The sequence below is a fragment of the Oncorhynchus nerka genome, linkage group LG26 (genome assembly GCF_034236695.1).
Source record: "Oncorhynchus nerka isolate Pitt River linkage group LG26, Oner_Uvic_2.0, whole genome shotgun sequence".
In the NCBI taxonomy this organism is placed as follows: domain Eukaryota; kingdom Metazoa; phylum Chordata; class Actinopteri; order Salmoniformes; family Salmonidae; genus Oncorhynchus; species Oncorhynchus nerka.
The window spans coordinates 25,099,403-25,117,710 of record NC_088421.1 but is presented as its reverse complement, the minus strand read 5'-3'; the positions used below and the strand labels follow the sequence as shown (position 1 = coordinate 25,117,710).

Genomic DNA, 18,308 nt, shown 5'->3' with positions numbered 1-18,308 from the left:
TGAAACTTCTTTGGTACTCCGTATGCATAATATAACTAAGCAAAGAAGTTCAAAACTGAAGGTATGAGGATAATTAAATAATACATTTTTCGGTGTCAATGTCCTGCAAGTTATACTATGTGGAATGGGTATCTCTAAGGCCACATCTGATACATTGATCCGTAGATTCGCCACAAGTAGTAATAGACAAGAGAAGGCACATACGAATCGTTTTTTAAATCTTATAACTACCTGTATGTAGTAGGCACATCCAACATTAAAAAAATGTAATGTATTTTTAGTCGGTGACGTTTGTATTTTGACTGAGTTGACTGTTCCCTTTATTTTCGTGGATCTGGATGGATTGTGAGGAAAGTGCTGACTTCGAATGACGAAATGTATTCGCAGAGACTGATGGAGTGCAGGCGAGGCTTTCAGGTTTGTTTCGCGATGGCCGCTCGTTTAACATTATTTTGTTTTAGGACATAAACAAATATTTCGTAAAATATTACGCTTTGTATGGTAACTACACAGCACCGGGAACGTATCGACATTGTTATAACTGAGCTATTGTGCCCACTGGCAAAAACGGAGTTATCTTTTCAGTTTGGTACTCAGTGTTTTTCCCCGTTCGTCCTAGGCCTAGCTTCACTTGAGCGGCGGGTTGGTAGTTTCGGATGAAACGGGCAATCGGTTTGAAAGAGGCAGGTTCGGTTAGGCGAGTGAATGACGTTTAGCAAGCTAACTTAGGTCGATCTTTGCATCGTTGTACATAAATAATATTTTGAATAACCACTTTCAAATTTATGAAACTTAACTAGCTAGTTGGGATTTGAATAGCTAGCTAGGTAACAAGTTAACTTGTTAAATGAAACTGAGTATGGTAGCAGCTAACGCTAGCTACACATGCTAATCTAGTTTAGATATAGCTAGTTAGTCAAGGTGATCCGAAGTATATAACGAACGTTACAATAAGCTACCATAGTTATCTAAATCATAACTATCGGATTGAAAATAGTGGAATCCTATCAAAACACAGCTAGCTAGCGTGTGACGTTGTCATTGTTTTGACAGCAGCACCAGGCTGGAGCGAGTGTACAGTATGCCAGAGGTAGGTTACCATGACAAGAACTGACGTTTGATGCTACATTGATGTGAGCTGTTTTATCAAAGAAGGTTTTTTAAAACATGGTTTATTTAACCAAATACGAGTATGTAGCTAGCATCATGTATACTTGTGCCTGTTATGAGGATACAAAATTATGTTAACGTTAGTGACAAAACACTTAATTCAGTTGCATCTCCCACTTCACTCTTCCAGTTATAGCATGGATCCAGACAGTGAGCCGGATACACAACGAGCTCTCAGTTTGCAATGGAAGAGCTATAAGCTCGTCCAAGACCCAGCCATCCGGAGGGTTAACAACAAAATATACCGATATGATGGGGTGCATTTCAGTGTGCCGGTTGGTATTGTTTTTACATAACTGTTTTTATTTTGGAATAGGGTTGTTGTACATGTCCTGAATTGTAACATGAGCCTTTGACTTTTGTCATTTCTCCAGGACTCGGGGTTCCCCCCAGTGGGAGATTTGCGGGACCCTCGACCTCGTAGAATCTGGTCCAGGCACACAGAGATGGCCCTGCCAGTGCCCAAGTTCAAAGTTAGAACCCTATCTAACTTGCTGACTCATCATACACTCACACCAGCCTCACTCTCTAAAAGCTGAACTGTAGCATGCTATCTCTAATTTCCTTATTTTGTTCCCAAAGCTGGATGAGTTCTACGTGGGCCCCATTCCCCTCAAGGAGGTGACCTTTGCTCGCCTCAATGACAACATCAAGGAACCCTTCCTGGCTGAGATGTGTGCAAAGTTTGGAGAGGTGGAGGAAATGGAGATATTGTTTCACCCCAAGACCCGTAAGCACCTGGGCCTGGCCCGCGTGCTCTTCACCAGCACCAGGGGGGCGAAGGACACGGTCAAACAGCTGCACAACACCTCCGTCATGGGTAACATCATTCATGCTCAGCTGGACATCAAAGGTATGACATGGATTCATGGCTTAATATCTGTGGTTTGATTTGATATATACATCTATTTTGTATAAAAATAACTTCTATTGCAATTACTATTGAGGTATAGAGGTGTTTTATGGAGACAATTGTTGTCACATTAGAATTTTGTTAAGATATTAGCTACATCCTTGTCTTATGGGTATGTTTGTGTGTATCTGCAGGCCAGCAGAGGCAGAAGTATTATGACCTGATAGTGAGTGGCTCCTACACGCCCCAGACTGTGCCCACAGGAGGCAAGGCCCTGACAGAGCGGTTCCAGCCCCCAGCGTCAACACAACCAGACACGGTACACTCACCAAGGGCTCAGCACAACCATCCTACTGACATTTTCATGGAGGATTTACCTTTATGGTTCATCATTCTTGAGAGGCTTTCATAATTTTCTACTGTGTAATGTTTTTTACTTTCTCTGTCTAATTCTCCCATCTTCCTGTTCCTCTCTTCTGTGCAGTCGTCAGATATCAGGCGGAGACTGTCCACTGAGATAGCTGGCCTGGCTGCGGGCTTGGCTGCAGGGGTACCGGCTCTCACCCCTGGGAGCACTACCCCCTGCTCTGTGGACACAGGCTTCAGTGAGCAACGTCTAGACACGACCCCCTCCTCCATGGGGGGGCCCTACACCCCAGGCTCCTCCGCTTCCTCACAGGGAGGAGGAACGCCCTACACCCCTCGCTCTGTCTCACAGGACTCGGGCTACGCTGTTGCCAGGTCAGTATTGGGGAACAAACACCCTGCATAATAGCTCAGTTGTTAATTTATCCAAAAATGTGTTTGTCATTCCAAAAAGGTATACACATTTCTCTTTATTAGGATAGTAATAGTCAATGTGGTAACTTGTGTTATATATAAACCCTCTATGAACCCTCTTTCTCCTTTTGTTTCTTAGACAAGTTGGATACAGTGCTGGCCCGTTGACCAGTGGCTACCCTCCCCAGGACATGCTTCCATCCTCCTCCTGCTCCTCCTCTACTGTCTCCTCCTCAGTCGGGGCATACAAAGCTCCCCGCTACTCGGAGGACCCCCATGCACCTCCTCAAGACCCCTACCAAAGGTGTCGCCCCACATACCCCCCTACCGGCCCTTTCCGTCCTAACGAGCCCCCGCTCTACCCCACATACCCAAACGCTGGAGGGGCTGGACAGCACATGGCACACCACCCTGCAATGCCTCCCCCACCTCCTGCACCCCAGTATGAGCAGCCCCCTCTGGCAGACCGGGAAAGAGAGAGGGACAGAGGCGGGACAGGGACTCAGGAGGGCGGCACAGTGCCGGTGGGACTGGCTCTAGAAGGTCATCTTACCAGGAGGCCAACTCTTCCTCCAAGTATTCCCACCACTCGCATCACTCAGAGAGGGAGAGGGGCTACAGACGGGACAGCCTGGGCTCCAGAGAACACGGCAGACACCGTAACCACCACTCACACAATCACAGCAGTAGTAGTAGCAGCAGCCGGCGACGGAGCAGCCACGACCGAGACAGCAGGGAGAGGGACAGAGACAGCGACTACTCAAACAGCTCCGACCCCAGATTCAACTCCAACTCCCACCGCTCCTCCTCCAACAGTCTGTCCCCGCCTCCATCTGCCTACCCCTCCTACTCCTCCTCCAAAGACCAACCCCCTCCCCACAACCCCTCTGTCTCCTCCCGCCTAGAGCCCCCTCAGTGTATCGTGCCCAGCCTAGTGCTGGTTCTGGGGAGAGGGGTTCTGTGTCTGACAAGGACCCCCGATCCCACCACACCCCTCTGCCACCCCATCCACCACCTCCCCTCCCCCCTGCCTCTGTGATAGCGGCGGCTGTAGCAGAGACGCTCAGCGCCCTTGACTTTGGCCAGGAGAGCCCAGTCAGAGAGGAGACGTGGACCAAGCCCAAACGCCGGCCCACCACCCCACCTCCCCCTCCTCAGCATCCCTCCACCCCTCCCTCTTCTCCACCCCACTCCTCCATCGCTTCCTCCTCCACTTCACCCTCCTCCACCTCCCTCCCACACCATCTCCCCTCGTCCACTTCCCTCTCCCCACCCCCCAGCGAGACTCCTCCTCCCCGGAGCCAGATTCCACCAATGAAAGCCTGCCATTTGTCTACCACAGCAGCAGCTTAGACTCTCGTATTGAGATGCTACTGAAAGAGCAGAAAGCTAAGTTCTCCTTCCTGCCCTCCGATGAAGATGAGGAAGAGGACAGAAAGGAAGAAAGGCAGAGAGAGAAGGTGGCAGGAGAGGGAGGAGCAGGGAAGGGAGGAGCATCAGGTGACGGCAGGAGCAATAAGCAGAGGGAGCAGGTTGGGGAGAAAGACAGGCGGAGGAGACAAGGAGGAGATGGTGGAGGCCAGCAGAGGAGGAAAGGAGAGAGGGATAGAGACGGCCGTAGAGGGAGGAAGCAGAGAACGGGGGGAGAGGGGAGGAAGAGTCCCACTGTAGTAGCACAAGCTACCCCCTCCTCCTCCTCCACCTTCTCTCCCTGTGTCCCCACCACAGATGACCATACTAGTCTCCATGGAACAGGACCTCTGCGGGAGGAGACCGCCCAACCTGAACCTATTGATCCAAGGACCAGACAAGGGGCACAGACACCCCCCTACAACGGAAAGAGTCAGGTAAGAACATCTTACTCTGTTAATGGAAATATTGTAGGAATCAGATTGTATGGAAACATTGGTGTATTGTTAGCAGGGATTGTCAGTTGATGCAAGAGTGTGGGGAAATTGTGAATTCTCTCCTCTTTCCTTTCTGCAGTCATCCCCTCATTCCTCTGGGGAAGACATGGAGATCTCCGACGAGGATGAAGAACACACCATTACAGCAGTGACCACCCACCACGCCACTCCTTCCTCCGTCTCTTCTCCATCTTCATCCCAGGCCCCCCTGCCCTCCCAGACAGACCCCTCTGCCTCCCCCTCTGACCCCACACAGCACTTTGGCACGTCCATGCCTGCTCCACCCATCCCCTCTTACCCCCCTCACCTCCCTCCCCGGGCTTTTCCCTGCAGCCCCCTCCACCCCCTGCATCCCCCCACCGCTGGGCCACATGGAGCTGCACCCTGAGTACCCTCCTCACATGCCCCCACACATGTATGACTATGCCAGCAGTATGGAGCTGATGAACCAGTACAGTGGCGGAGCCCCCATGTCCTTCCAGATGCAGACCCAGATGCTGAGTCGGCTACACCAGCTGAGGATGTCCTCCTCTAATGGCACCGCTGCCCCTGGCGACGCCCCCCTTCAGACTACTACCACTCCATGCCCCCTCCCCCACACCACCCCTACATGGACCAAGAAGGGGGTGGCTATGAGCAGGATCAGCACTACATGCCCCCCCACATGCCCTACGCCTACCCTGGCCCCTCTCAGATGCCCCACCACCACCACGCCATCCCCCCTCCACACACGGGCTGGGCCCCGCATGTCTTACCCGAACACTACGCGTACCACACCCCTCCGCCCTATGGGACAATGCCTCCTGTGGGGGGAGAGGCCCAGTACGGGGCGGAGGGAGACCCCCAAATGCCCCTGCTAACAGAGAACCCCCACGAGGCCACAGTGCAGCTGGTGCTGGCCACCCTCATCCAGGAGATGAAGAGCATCATGCAGAGGGACCTCAACCGCAAGATGGTGGAGAACATCGCCTTTGGAACCTTTGACGAGTGGTGGGAGCGCAAGGAGACCAAAGCCAAGGTAAGAGAGTGGAACAACATGTTTAGAAAGCACAGAAAAAATGGCCTATACTACATACCTGGTTTGAGGATTTAGTGAGGTAACTTTGGTCAACCCTTGAGTTCAACTCGGGATAACTGGTACCATGAAAGTGACTCACCCTTCAGCCAGCTACATTTCTATGGCAACGAATCCTTCAGAACTAACCTGCAGGCTAACTCAGGGCTAACTCCATTTATCCTGAATGAAGTGTCTGCCATGAGTTGAGGACCAAATAAATCAGATTCCCTCCCTCTCATCCAGATTCCCTCCCTCCATCATCCCCCTCATTTTATTAATCAAATGTTTTTTTGTATGTTAAACATAAATGTTAAAATACTTATCACATTACAATTAGTAATGACAGAATGCATTTGAAACTTGACGCACAATAAAACTTCTATCTGTAGGATTTGGGGAAAAGGGTGTTTGTGCATTGATAAGCACACCAAAGATGGCATTAACACCATAGCCTGCTGAATTTGCAAAACAACCATTTCTTGCAATTTGATTTTGGGACCAATTAAAATGTGTCTCGACGAGTTTGTTGTTCGATTATCCACGTGCGACATGCACGCGCAGTTACAAGCCTGCTAGAGTTAGTGACAGGCAGACAAGCAATATCCACCGTTGTGTTACGGATTAAATCTGAGCTGGAATGTGAAGCTAACTGAAGCTGGCTAGCTTCAGAAAACTGATTAGATCTAGCTAGCGTTGTAGTATACCCATCTGGTCAATTTAAATTGGTTTCTGATTTCCGTTTTCAAGTCGTACATGGTTTTCCTGTTATTGTTTTTTAAATCCATTATTTGATTTGCCGTGATACCCGTCCTCCCTCCCCAGCCGTTCCAGACCATGGTTCGGGGTGTGGCTGCAGTGAGGGACGAGGACAAGAAGGAGGAGAACAAGGCCAGCAGCAAGCCCCGGGAGCCCCTCATGTCTCTGGTGGACTGGGCCAAGAGTGGAGGAATGGAAGGCTTCTCACTGAGAGGGGCGCTACGACTACCATCATTCAAGGTAAACAAGTACACAGAGGCAATAGTTGGAACTCGGGAATTGTCCGTTACTGATGTACATACATTTTTGTACTGAGCATAGGAAATAGAGATGGATTAGTACTGTACATGTATAGACATTACACCAATACATGTTCATGAATAGATATTACTCCAATGTATCCATCCATTCACTTAGGGATTTTTTCCACCATAACTTATCATGTTATTAACTGTCTGTGTGTATTGTGTCCAGGTGAAGAGGAAAGAACCTCTGGAGCTAGCAGAGGTAGGAGAGATGAAGAGACCCAAGACACCGCCAGAGGATGACGACGAAGGTGAGCTTTTCAACAATGACCCCCCCTCCTTTGGGGATTTGTCACCGACCGTCTTTGTGTTTCCTATGTTGGCTCACCATCTCTCTCCTCCCCCCAGACTCGTACCATGACAAGGGTCTAGAGGGAAGAATGGCAGATGGGGAGGGCCACAGGGCTGAGAGGGACAGCAGGCGGAGGAAGAAGAAGACGAGAAGTCGTAAACCTTGGGACCTGGACAGCGAAGGAGAAGAGACTTCTGACGGTTCTTCTTCAGATAAGGTGTGTGTCTGCATGTGCAAGGGATAATTTAGCATGAAAATAAAGTTTCTCCACATTGTAAAGTTTATCTGATCTCAAATTGAATAAATGGCTACAGAAACAATAATACATGATTTTTCTAATCGGTTGATGATTTCCGCAAGCAGTACATACTGGCAGTGTTGTTGTATTTCCCCATAGTGCTGGCTAGATGGCAGCATTTCACTGTATGCCTCTTCATACTCTGCTGTACTTTGGCTTCATTGACTTGGATTGAACCTGAGACACTGTTGTATATTGTCAAACAGTGTCCTTCTGTTCCTCTCTGTAGGAGGATGAGGAGGAGGGAAGTGACAAGGGGTCTGAAGGTAAATCTAGCATTCTTCATGTTATCCTTATTGAAGCCAATCTGCCCCCGTCACAGGTAGATAGATACCTTTTCCATCATGCCATCTTATCATCTCTCACTTCATCTCACTTCTTCAGATGAGGCCTTGAGTGCAGACAGCGATGATGAGAGCCTCTCCTCATCCACAGAGAGTTCTTCCTCCTCAACATCATCATCCTCCTCTTCCTCTGAAGACGAGGATGAGGAGGAAGGAGAGCAGGCCGGCAGTGGACTGGACACCATGGATGAGTCTACGATGGACAGCACAGCTCTGGACACAGAGAAGGGGGATGACCGGTACGTTTTGAACAGTGTTCCTGTTTTTGAATAAACCTGTATATAAGTATCCAAAATGTTTTCTATATATTTCCTATGGAAGTGTCTTTATTGAAACTTGATTTGTTGCTCAATGTGTGTCTGGGTTGTAACTGACCATTCCACTTGTGCACTGCAGAGAAAAGTCTGTAGCTGCTGTTCCAAAAGCACCGCTCAGCGCCGAGATCAAAGCTGGTTAGTCACACATTTAGTTTCTCTGTTATGGATGTTCATTTCCATGGCAAGTGCCAATGTTGTTTTTCACCTGATTCATAATTCAAATATGTGCCCATATCTCAGAAATTGCTGCCAGCAAGAAGGATTCATCAACACTCAACTCAAACGCTCGTCCTCCAGCCCCCCCCCTCCTCCCCAATTGTCATTGTGCCTCCTCTCAAGAAGCGAAGGAAGACCGTCTCGTTCTCTACCGGGGAGAGCGACTACAAACCCCACCTTCCAACTGTCCCCTTGTCCCCACCTCCCTCCACTGCCTCTCCTCTCTTGTCCCACATGAAATCTCACCTTCCAGACTCCATTTTCATCGCCTCCACACCTGGAACCACCCCCTCCAAGACTCTCTCACTCCTCCCCTTTGCCTCCAAACCAGGCGAAGGCAATGCCCTCTCTCCCTCCCCTGTTCTCACTGTTCCCTTGCCTGTACGCCCCGAAGACTCAAAAAATAGCCCTGTCCCTCTGGTGTCCCCCCCAATCACCCCCACCAAGTCCCCCAACAAACGGGGGGCCTCCCCAAATCCCCCGCTCCAGTGTGGGTGTGTCGCACCGTGCAGAACCTCCCCCTGGACCACGCCTCCATGGTCAAGATGGCCTTTGAGGAGGCCCCGCCCCCTGTCACAAAGGGCCGGGGCAGGGGACGCCCCAGGACTGTCAGCCTGTCGACCCCCACCCCTCCCCCCTCCTTCCACACCCTCAGAGAGGAGGAGGAGGAGGAGGGACTGCTGAGACTTGGTGAACAGCTGGGAGCATCCAGCCTGCTACAGCAGGCCTCGGCGCCTATGGTCGATCTGTCTGTCCTGGCTGATGTGGCCCTGAAGCTGGACCCAGACGCTGGAGACTCAGAAGAGACGGAGACGTCAGACGAGGCAGAGGAGCAGAAGATGGAGGAGGAGATGCTCCTCTCTCCCAAAGCCCTCCCCCTGGTTATGGACCCACATGGCCTGTCTGCCCTGCAGGAACACAACTATTCCAAAGCCCCCTTCCACCTCATCCATGCCCAAAAGAGGAGTGTCTCCAAACAGGAGCCTGGGGTGCTCCTCCCTGCAGACTTCAACCATCACGCCATCTCTGGGGTGCTGGAAGCTCCTGAGGAGGTCATAGGGGAACCCCTGCCCTCTAGGGACAGACACCAGGCTGAGTACCTGTCTGGCATGGGGCTTCTGTGTGAGGATGGAGACATGGCCAAGGCCTCTGTGCTGACATCTCTCACCCCATCAGCCAAGAGGAAGGGAATGGTGGCGAGGGGCAGTGAACTGGAGGAGATGGGGAAAGAGAAGAACAAGAAGAGGAGGAGGAAAGATAAGGAAAATCTGGTGTTGCAGCAAACGAAAAAGCAGAAGGAACATCAGACCAAGAAACAGAAGAGGAAACTAGAGGTGTGAGGTTTTGTGGGTTTGTGCTTGAGTCAAGTGTCACAACTAAGAAGTGTTGAGCATGGTGTGTCAACAACATGTAAAGATAGGGGATTGCTCACCCACAGCTTACATTTACTGTAACTTTGTCATCTTAAAATGACATGCAAAGCAATGTCTTTCCTCAATTGCATAAAGTTTCACAGCTTGACAGTTACATGGCCAAATTGTCATGTAAATATATATTAATAATGTCAAACAAATTACTAGTAAATTACAGTCTTAATCTAGAAAGTCCCATCCTATGGCCTGTATTGACCAGTGTTTAAGAACCTGTTACAGGCTAATTTTAGTTCCTGAGTTGACATCTCCCACTCTCTCCTTGTTCCTGTCCCTCTCTCCCTCTTTCTGTCCCCGGTCTCCTGTCAGGAGGTGGACCTGGAGGAGGATGTGGACGTGGAGCAGCTGGAGCCGGGTGAGCTGTCTAACACGGAGGACGAGGAAGAGTGGGACGATGTGAGGAAGAGCGAGCGCCTCTTCCTCCAGGAGGCCGGGTTGACTTCGTCGCAGCGTTGGCCCAAGCCCATCCCTGCCCCGGAGCCCGTCACGTTTGACCAGCGCAGCGAGTTTGAGCAGATGACCATCCTGTACGACATCTGGAACTCTGGTCTAGACATGGAGGACATGACGCTGCTGAAGACGACCTACGAGAAGCTGCTGCAGGATGACCACAGCACCGACTGGCTCAACGACACACACTGGGTCCACCACACTGATAACCTTTACTACTGGCAGGGCAGGGGGTTTGGAACGAGGGTTAGAAGCCCTGCTTGTGGTTTAGGATCTTCCATGTGTTGATGCCTCTTATGAACAGTTGAGCTGTGTTTTAAGTAATGTACCGGTATGTGGAAGTCAGTGGAGGCTTCTGAGAGGAGTACGGCTAATAATAATGGCTGGAGGGGCGCAAATAGAATGGCATCAATCACCTGGAAACCATGTGATTGATTGTATTTGATACCATTCCACTCCAGCCATTACCACAAGCCCATCCTCCCCAATTAAGGTGCCACCAACCTCCTGTGGTGGAAGTAGATGAAATGGTGTGTAATGATGCATGTGTATTTAGATGGACTGGTGTGTGTTCAACAGTAACTGTTGTTAGCCTTAACGTATGGCCTGCACTTACCAACATCCCTAACCCGCGGCGTAAGAAGAAGAGTGCAGACGGGCAGCTGCGGGAGCACGTGACAGGCTGTGCCAGGAGCGAGGGCTACTACGCCATCAGCAGGAAGGAGAAGGATGTCTACCTGGATCTGGAACTGCCTGAGCAGGCCCTACTGGAGGCTGCCGACTACGACGCCTCGGTACGCACACCTCTCTTTACCATCTCTCTACTTTTTATACTATATATAGTCTTTGGCTTTTCATACAATGGTGTCATGTTGTTGCCTGTCATAGGCTCTGTGGTCACAGGTTTTGTTCCAATAAGATTGATGACCTTTGGTCATTGAATACAGGGAAGTTGGTGAACAAGTAGTGTATTTCTTATTTTAGCATATGCTTCACAATGCTGTAGGAAGTCCCGCAGAATTTGTCATGCAGATATATTCAACAGCTTTGCTGCATCTGCTTGAGGCAATGAAAATTAACTCACTTAATCTGGGGTTAACTATTTTATTGGGCATTTAGGGCAAAGTGCCTCTGACTCAGTAGTATTTACATTGAGGCCATGTGATGGTGTGTGTCACCATATGTGTGTCACTGGCCCAATGTAACTCTCCTTCTGTCCTCCCCCTCAGGGCTCAAACCGGCTGCTGTCAGAGAGACGGTCGGAGCAGCGCCGCCTCCTCAGTGCCATAGGCATCCCTGCAGTCATGGACTCTGACCTGCTCAAACTCAATCAGCTCAAGGTACACAACAGCAGTCTGAAACTGTGTGTACCACTGATATTATGTAACTGCTGTGTTACCTCTGCTCTTCAACCACCATGTTATTTCCCATGGGTTTCATTCTGAGAACTCACTTCTGTTACTGTGTAATGAAGACCTTGACCCTTTAAACCCATGCCAGTGTGTTGAAAATGAGACTTTGATCCAGGACTATGGTGAAATCTAGAGTAAAGGCTGCTAGTGCATTCAATGAGTTGGTTATTTTAATCAGTTTTTATTGATTTATTTTACATTTATTTAACTAGGCAAGTCAGTTAAGAACAAATTCATATTTTCAATGACGGCCTAGGAACAGTGTTTAGGGGCAGAACGACAGATTTGTAACTTGTCAGCTCGGGGTTTGAACTTGCAACCTTCCGGTTACTAGTCCAACGCTCTAACCACTAGGCTACCCTGCCGCCCAGTTGTGTTGTGCTGGGGGGGCAGGACTGAGTTTGTGAAACCCTGGACTAGAGTAACTAAATTATTATTGGACCACTATGGCACTAACTCTTGCTTCCTTCCTCAGTTCCGGAAGAAGAAGCTTCGATTTGGCCGCAGTAGGATCCATGAATGGGGTCTGTTCACCATGGAGCCCATTGCTGCTGACGAGATGGTCATTGAGTATGTGGGCCAGAATATTAGACAGGTACTGGTCATTGTACTGCTTGAGGACTGTATGTGTCTAGGGCCATATTGTAGTCTGTACTTCATTCATCCATAGTGTGGTGTCATAGCAATAGACACATGGCAAACATCCGTGTTAGTCTTTCCTGGGTGTTCAGCTGGCATCATTGTTTGACTGTTTGTGCCCGTTTCTTTGCCAGATGGTGGCTGACAACAGAGAGAAGCGTTATGCCCAGCAGGGCATTGGGAGCAGCTACCTGTTCAGAGTGGACCACGACACCATCATTGATGCTACCAAGTTAGGCAACCTGGCACGCTTCATCAACCACTGCTGCACTGTGAGTCAGCCTATACCTGCACAAGCAAAACCATACAGGATATAACAATGGAGTGAAGCAACGTGAAGACTAAATAGAAATACACACATTTCCATCATAGATATTTAGTGACTCTCACACACAATGTTCACAGTAACATTGACTGGTAAAATCCTCTTAATTAAGTTGTTTTGTTTTCTTTGAATTACCCATAACTGGTCTCTGTCCTCTTCCTTCCCCAGCCTAACTGCTATGCAAAGGTGATCACCATAGAATCCCAGAAGAAGATTGTGATCTACTCCAAGCAGGCCATTGGCATGAATGAAGAGATTACCTATGACTACAAGTTCCCTCTAGAGGAAAATAAGATTCCCTGTCTGTGTGGAACAGAGAACTGCCGTGGGACGCTCAACTAGATCCCACTGCATGACCACTCTCACACAGGTGTGGCAGTACCCCGTTTCAGTCCCTCCTGTCCCCGCACCACAACCCCTGACTATAACCAAGAACAAAGCCACACCCACCACCAACAGCCCCCCTCCAGACCCCAAAGCCCACCTGCTCCTCCAGACTGTCAAACAGTTGTCTGTACCATATCCAGAAAACAGAGAGAGACATGCAACGTTTGCACTGTTCACACGCTTTAATTTACCTGGGGTTATGGTTTATTATCTTAGGGGCTGTGAGACTCTCCTTCCCAGGGGTGTGATTAATAATCGGGTCCCCTCTCCTGTACCCCAAACCCCTGAAATGCAGCATTAGTCTCCGCTGTAGCAGGATTTAATAACTTAGGACCACCTGTTCCCGTTCGTTCAAGGGTGGACATTTTTTTCCCCCTCTTCCAACAGCCTTTCCTTGGAATAGAGAATGCAACCGTAACCTATCAGAACTGGTGTTGTGTGTCTTGTCTGCCTCCGCACAGATAGGGAGTGGACCGGAAGCTTCCGCTAACCCAAACACACCAATCCGCACATAGACGCACAGGATTTACAAACATTCAGGGTTTTAAAGGCGTTCGTTCGCAGTGTTAGTTACACACTCTAATCCATTGGGACTTATGCAAGATTTCCAAAAATGAAGATTGTTTGAGCTTTGTCATTTTATAGTATTGCATATTCTTATTACTATTCTTGTTCTGATTTAGTTGCGCGAGCTGTAGGTGGGTGCGTGACTCTCCCTCACCAGTTTGTTTGGAGGAGAGACCATTGACTTAAATATTTGTTTTTCACCATGCTACATAAGAACAAATCATTTGTAGATCAAATAGTCTATGGCGTCACATCAGTTTATCTTTAAAGCTTAAGATGGCTGCTGAGTTTTAGTCTGCAGGTTTATCTCAATTTGGAATGCTTTGTTAGTTCCTTTTATGTTCCCCTTTCCCCATTGTGATGTTGTCCCTCCTCACGTTAGGAAGCAGAGAAAGGACCTGACCCATGTGTATCTGTGTGTTTTAAGAGAATGTATTCTTACGAAAGAGAGTACATTTTTATTCCTGTCGTGTGAATGTGCTCTCACTGTCAATTAGTAGTTTTGTGCTATTGAACAAGCTGCAAATGTCAGGTTGTCTGCGCTTTTTGTATGACATGGTCAAGGCACACTGTCAGGAACACTGTTTCTATGAAATCTCCCTTATTTGGCAAACCATTACAGACAAATCTGTTCAAAAAATGTTTTTAATTTAAATGTAACCTTTATTTAAGTAGGCAAGTCAGTTAAGAACAAATTCTTATTTACAATGATGGCCTACCCGGACTACGCTGGGCCAATTGTGCGCCACCCTATGGGACTCCCAATCACGGCCAGATGTGATACAGCCAATAATCGAACCAGGGACTGTGGTGACGCCTCTTGCACTGAGATGCAGTGCCTTAGACCGCTGCGCCACTCGGGAGCCCGAACATAACCCATTGACCCCAATACAAGTGTTGAGGTCTGTGTATGTTGGACTTTGTCATTTAGTGTGTGTTCTGAATGGTTTTAAAGGGTGAATTTATGTGTAGATCAGATCTGCTAAATCTAGTTTCTAGCTTGAGTTGTTCTCTCAAATCAAGCATTCGCTGTCCCAAGTTTTAATCTCTGATGTAGATTTTTTAAATGTCACAAGGCCCCTCGGTGTTCTGTTCCTTCCACAGCAGAAAAGTTATCTATATTTCTTGTTGCAACAGGCGTAAAAACCAACCCTCTAACTTTAAAAATAAAAAGATAGAAAAAAGTTCAGACAAATGTACATATTGTAGTGGTGTTTGTTTCTCGTAGAAACACACTGGTTCCAGTCTGTAAATACGTTGTTCCTTTCCTACTTCCCATGAGGAAAACTGTACATACCTTCCATTGTTCTTTTTTGTTTTTCCTTTTAATTTGATTTTAATATTATTTGCAATATTTCTCTTGTATTAATGCGTTGGAATCTTTTATTAATGGTGCATTAAAATATTTTTTAAAAAGTGAAAGCTTTGTTTTTTTAAAGCCTTGGTTGAGTGTCAGGATTTCCCCTAGCCTCTGGGTTGTCTATAGGTGTTGTTATATTCACTCTGGCTATCTAATGCGATTTCAGAGCAGAATAACTGAGGAATTTACGAAAGCGCAACAACGGTTGAATGTGTCAGCAAAAAAGATAACGTTCCTAGAGAAAGAGTTTAAGAAAATGCAATCCCAAATAATGAGCTGTGTGAGAATGTAGCTGAACTTCAAAAGGTACTCTCGCAGGTGGAATCTGAAAATCCAAGGTGTAAGAGGTAGAGGGGGAGGATATTAGGGAAACAGTCATTAATATCCTGGGAAAGGTGTCTCCGTGCATCAAAGACAGGCTTAGAGACGTGATTGATGTGGTACATCGACTTGGGAAACAAAGATCTGATGGACCCCCTCGCAATATCATTTTGCGCTTAACTATGCGCCATTACAGGAACATCATCTGGAGAATGGCCAAGGGGAAAACGTTTCTGGACGAGAAGAAGCTCTGATACCGCAGGATCAGGCTGCCAGGAAGAAACTGGCCGCTTATACCGAAGGCGCGACAAGAGGGATAGAAGGCTGGGTTCAAGGGCCCACACGCGTTTATCAAATGAAGAATGATTACTGGGTAACTCTAACATTAACCAATCTGGAACTGTGAGTACTGCCAAAGAGTACAGGTAATGTCCTACCACGAATAAATGTACTGTTCGAACTACAACTGATGAACACTTGCCCAACAAAAAAAAGGAAGTAAATAGATGTCTTATACTGTTAACCACCTACCTCAGCTACCTCAGCTGAGTGTAGTTTTCCGTCGGAGTAATCCTCTCAAGGTTCACTGTTTGTTTTATTGTTCACATTACTATTTGTGTTCTTTCTTTTTTAATGCAGGATTTCGTTTTCAATTCACTCTATCTTACAAAAAGGAAAGCTTTATTTTTATGCTGTAAACGCAGTAACGCAGATTTTGTCCTTCAGGAAACTCATTCGAATGAAAGTGATTTGAAATTTTGGAAAGCACAATGGGGAGATATGGCCTATTTCAGTCATGGATCAAATCACTTTGCTGGTGTTTTGACACTTATTCACAAGTGTAAAGGTTCTAGAATCCACATCTTCACAAGATGGGAGATGGGTCATAGTAACTCAAACTTGACTGCTATTTTCACCATTTGTAATGTATACGGACATAACTCACATTTTCCAATTAAGGCCCGTTTTACCAGGAAAGTACAGGATTTAAGCATCAAATACTCAGATGATTTTCTAATTATTTCATGGGATTTGAATGAAACACCTGATGCATCTGCTGATCGTTTTCCTCCTAGAACGAGTCAAAGCCCTCAAAATAGCAATATTATCACTACATTATGCAAGGATCTCTGTGTTGAGGATGCTTGGCGTTATTTCAATCCGGATGAAAACATCAGATCGTTAGCCAAAGATATTTTTGCAATAAAAGACTTGGGTCGTGGAAGTAGATGGGAATTTTTCAAATATAAAGTCAGAGTGGTAGCCATTAAACGCGCCAAAGAGCTGATGCACTTAAAGAACCTTAGAGAAAAAGAGATGATGAGCAAGCTTGACAGTTTTCTAAAGAAAGATAATCTATCTGAAGAAGAGGAGTCTGTATTCCAATCTTTACAACTAGAATTAGAACAGCTTTACAAGGATCTGGTAAAGTTACTTTTTTGCACTTGAAAAGAGAAACTACAAAAGAAAATCTATAACTGCACTCAAAATTAACAATGTTTTATGCAAAGATTCTATTACAATATCATCATTTGTCAATTCCTTTTATGAAAACCTTTGCAGCTCTCAATTTCAGGAAGATGGTTGTGAAAGCTACATTTGCCACATTCAGAATTGTCCCTGTAATTGAGGATGATTTCCACTAAGTTTGCGATTCACCTGTGTCAATTGAAGTCATTAGAGAGGATCTGAATTCAATGAAAAAAGGGAAATCACCTGGCCCTGATGGCCTGTCAGTAGAATTCTATAGACAGTTTTGGGAGTTACTAGAAGACCCGATTTTTAATATGTTTCAAGATTGCATTAAAAGTGGGGGAATAGTCTCCACTATAAAACAGGGCCTTATTTCATTGATTCTGAAGCCCGATAAAGACCCTTTCTCATTGACAATTGGAGACCAATTACTTTATTAAATATTGATTACAAATTAATTCCTCTGGTTTATGCCAAAAGTTTAAAGAAAGGAATAGATACCATTATAAATGAGACTCAAACAGGATTTATGAAGCTCAAACATTAGTTTAGTCTTGGACCTTATAGATTATTCAGATGCAATTGACTCAGATGCGGTTGTCTTATTTTTAGACTTCTGTAAAGCCCTTGACACAATTGAACATGAATTTCTCTTTAGGTCTCTTAAAATTTTGGGATTCAGTGAAAATTTTATCAAAGTAATTATCATGTTTTACAATTATATAAATAGTTCTGTGTTACTAAACCTTAATACTTCCAAAAGATTCAGTATCAACAGAAGTGTACGACAGGGATGCCCAATTTCGCCATTTTTATTCATTTTGGTTGTGGAACTTCTATCTCTAGATATTCTGAATAATGCAAATTTGTATGGCTTAACCATTTTTAACAAAGAAATCAAAATTTCCCAACTGGCTGATGATACTACTCTTTTTTTAAGAGACAAAGACCAGGTCACCCATGCCCTTAATGCTGTAACTGCATGTTCTATTGCATCAGGATTAATGCTGAATGTTTCTAAATGTGAAATCTTACGTTTATTTGACTCTGATGATAAAGAAATAGAAAATATGCCTGTAAAGGACTGTGTTAAATATTTAGGAATACATCTGTCATCTGTTTCCTGCACATCTGTTTCCTGCACAATTTTTCCCCACATAAAGCTCTTTTGTTGAATAATTCAGACATAACTGTAAGGAATAAGTCGTGGTTCTACCCCAGCTGGCATGAGAGGAATATTGACTTTGTTCTTGATTTTTTTCGACCACAAGGGTAATATTCTCACATATGAACAATGTATAACATTGAAAGAGTTTCCAATACCTTTCAGAGAGTTTATTTCTGTGATCAAAGCTGTTACCAGTGGTCTAACTACACTAATGAAAACTCATCTTAGCTTTGGTAATGATCACAAAGTGTATCCAGAACTCAGATTGGAAGGCGTGGGCTTACTTGTTGATCCAGAACTCAGATTGGAAGGCGTGGGCTTACTTGGGAGAGCTTGTTGTAATAAATATATAAGACAAATTCTTCATTCACAAAACCAACTTACACCGAGAGGAACATTTTTCTGGAACAGGCTTATTCTTGATATTGTCTAGAAAAAGGCATGGTTAAGGCTTTACAAATATTGTATACCAAACAAAGTT

General features: G+C 46.3%; 1 protein-coding gene across 1 annotated transcript; it reads left to right on the top strand.

The window, feature by feature from the left end:
* The first annotated feature begins 341 nt into the window (after window positions 1-341).
* Window positions 342-14,927, top strand: setd1a (SET domain containing 1A, histone lysine methyltransferase). The gene is given in 29 exon segments (XM_065010313.1): window positions 342-417; window positions 1,301-1,445; window positions 1,545-1,643; window positions 1,753-2,023; window positions 2,218-2,342; window positions 2,508-2,764; window positions 2,943-3,289; window positions 3,292-3,711; window positions 3,714-4,079; window positions 4,082-4,650; window positions 4,790-5,021; window positions 5,024-5,050; window positions 5,053-5,265; window positions 5,268-5,728; window positions 6,590-6,763; window positions 6,998-7,079; window positions 7,177-7,337; window positions 7,648-7,684; window positions 7,803-8,001; window positions 8,159-8,214; window positions 8,320-8,380; window positions 8,382-8,761; window positions 8,764-9,629; window positions 10,035-10,380; window positions 10,788-10,969; window positions 11,405-11,515; window positions 12,063-12,182; window positions 12,361-12,498; window positions 12,720-14,927. Coding segments are annotated over 28 exon segments (6,612 nt in total). The 5' UTR covers window positions 342-417; window positions 1,301-1,307; the 3' UTR covers window positions 12,894-14,927.
* Window positions 14,928-18,308: the final 3,381 nt, after the last annotated feature.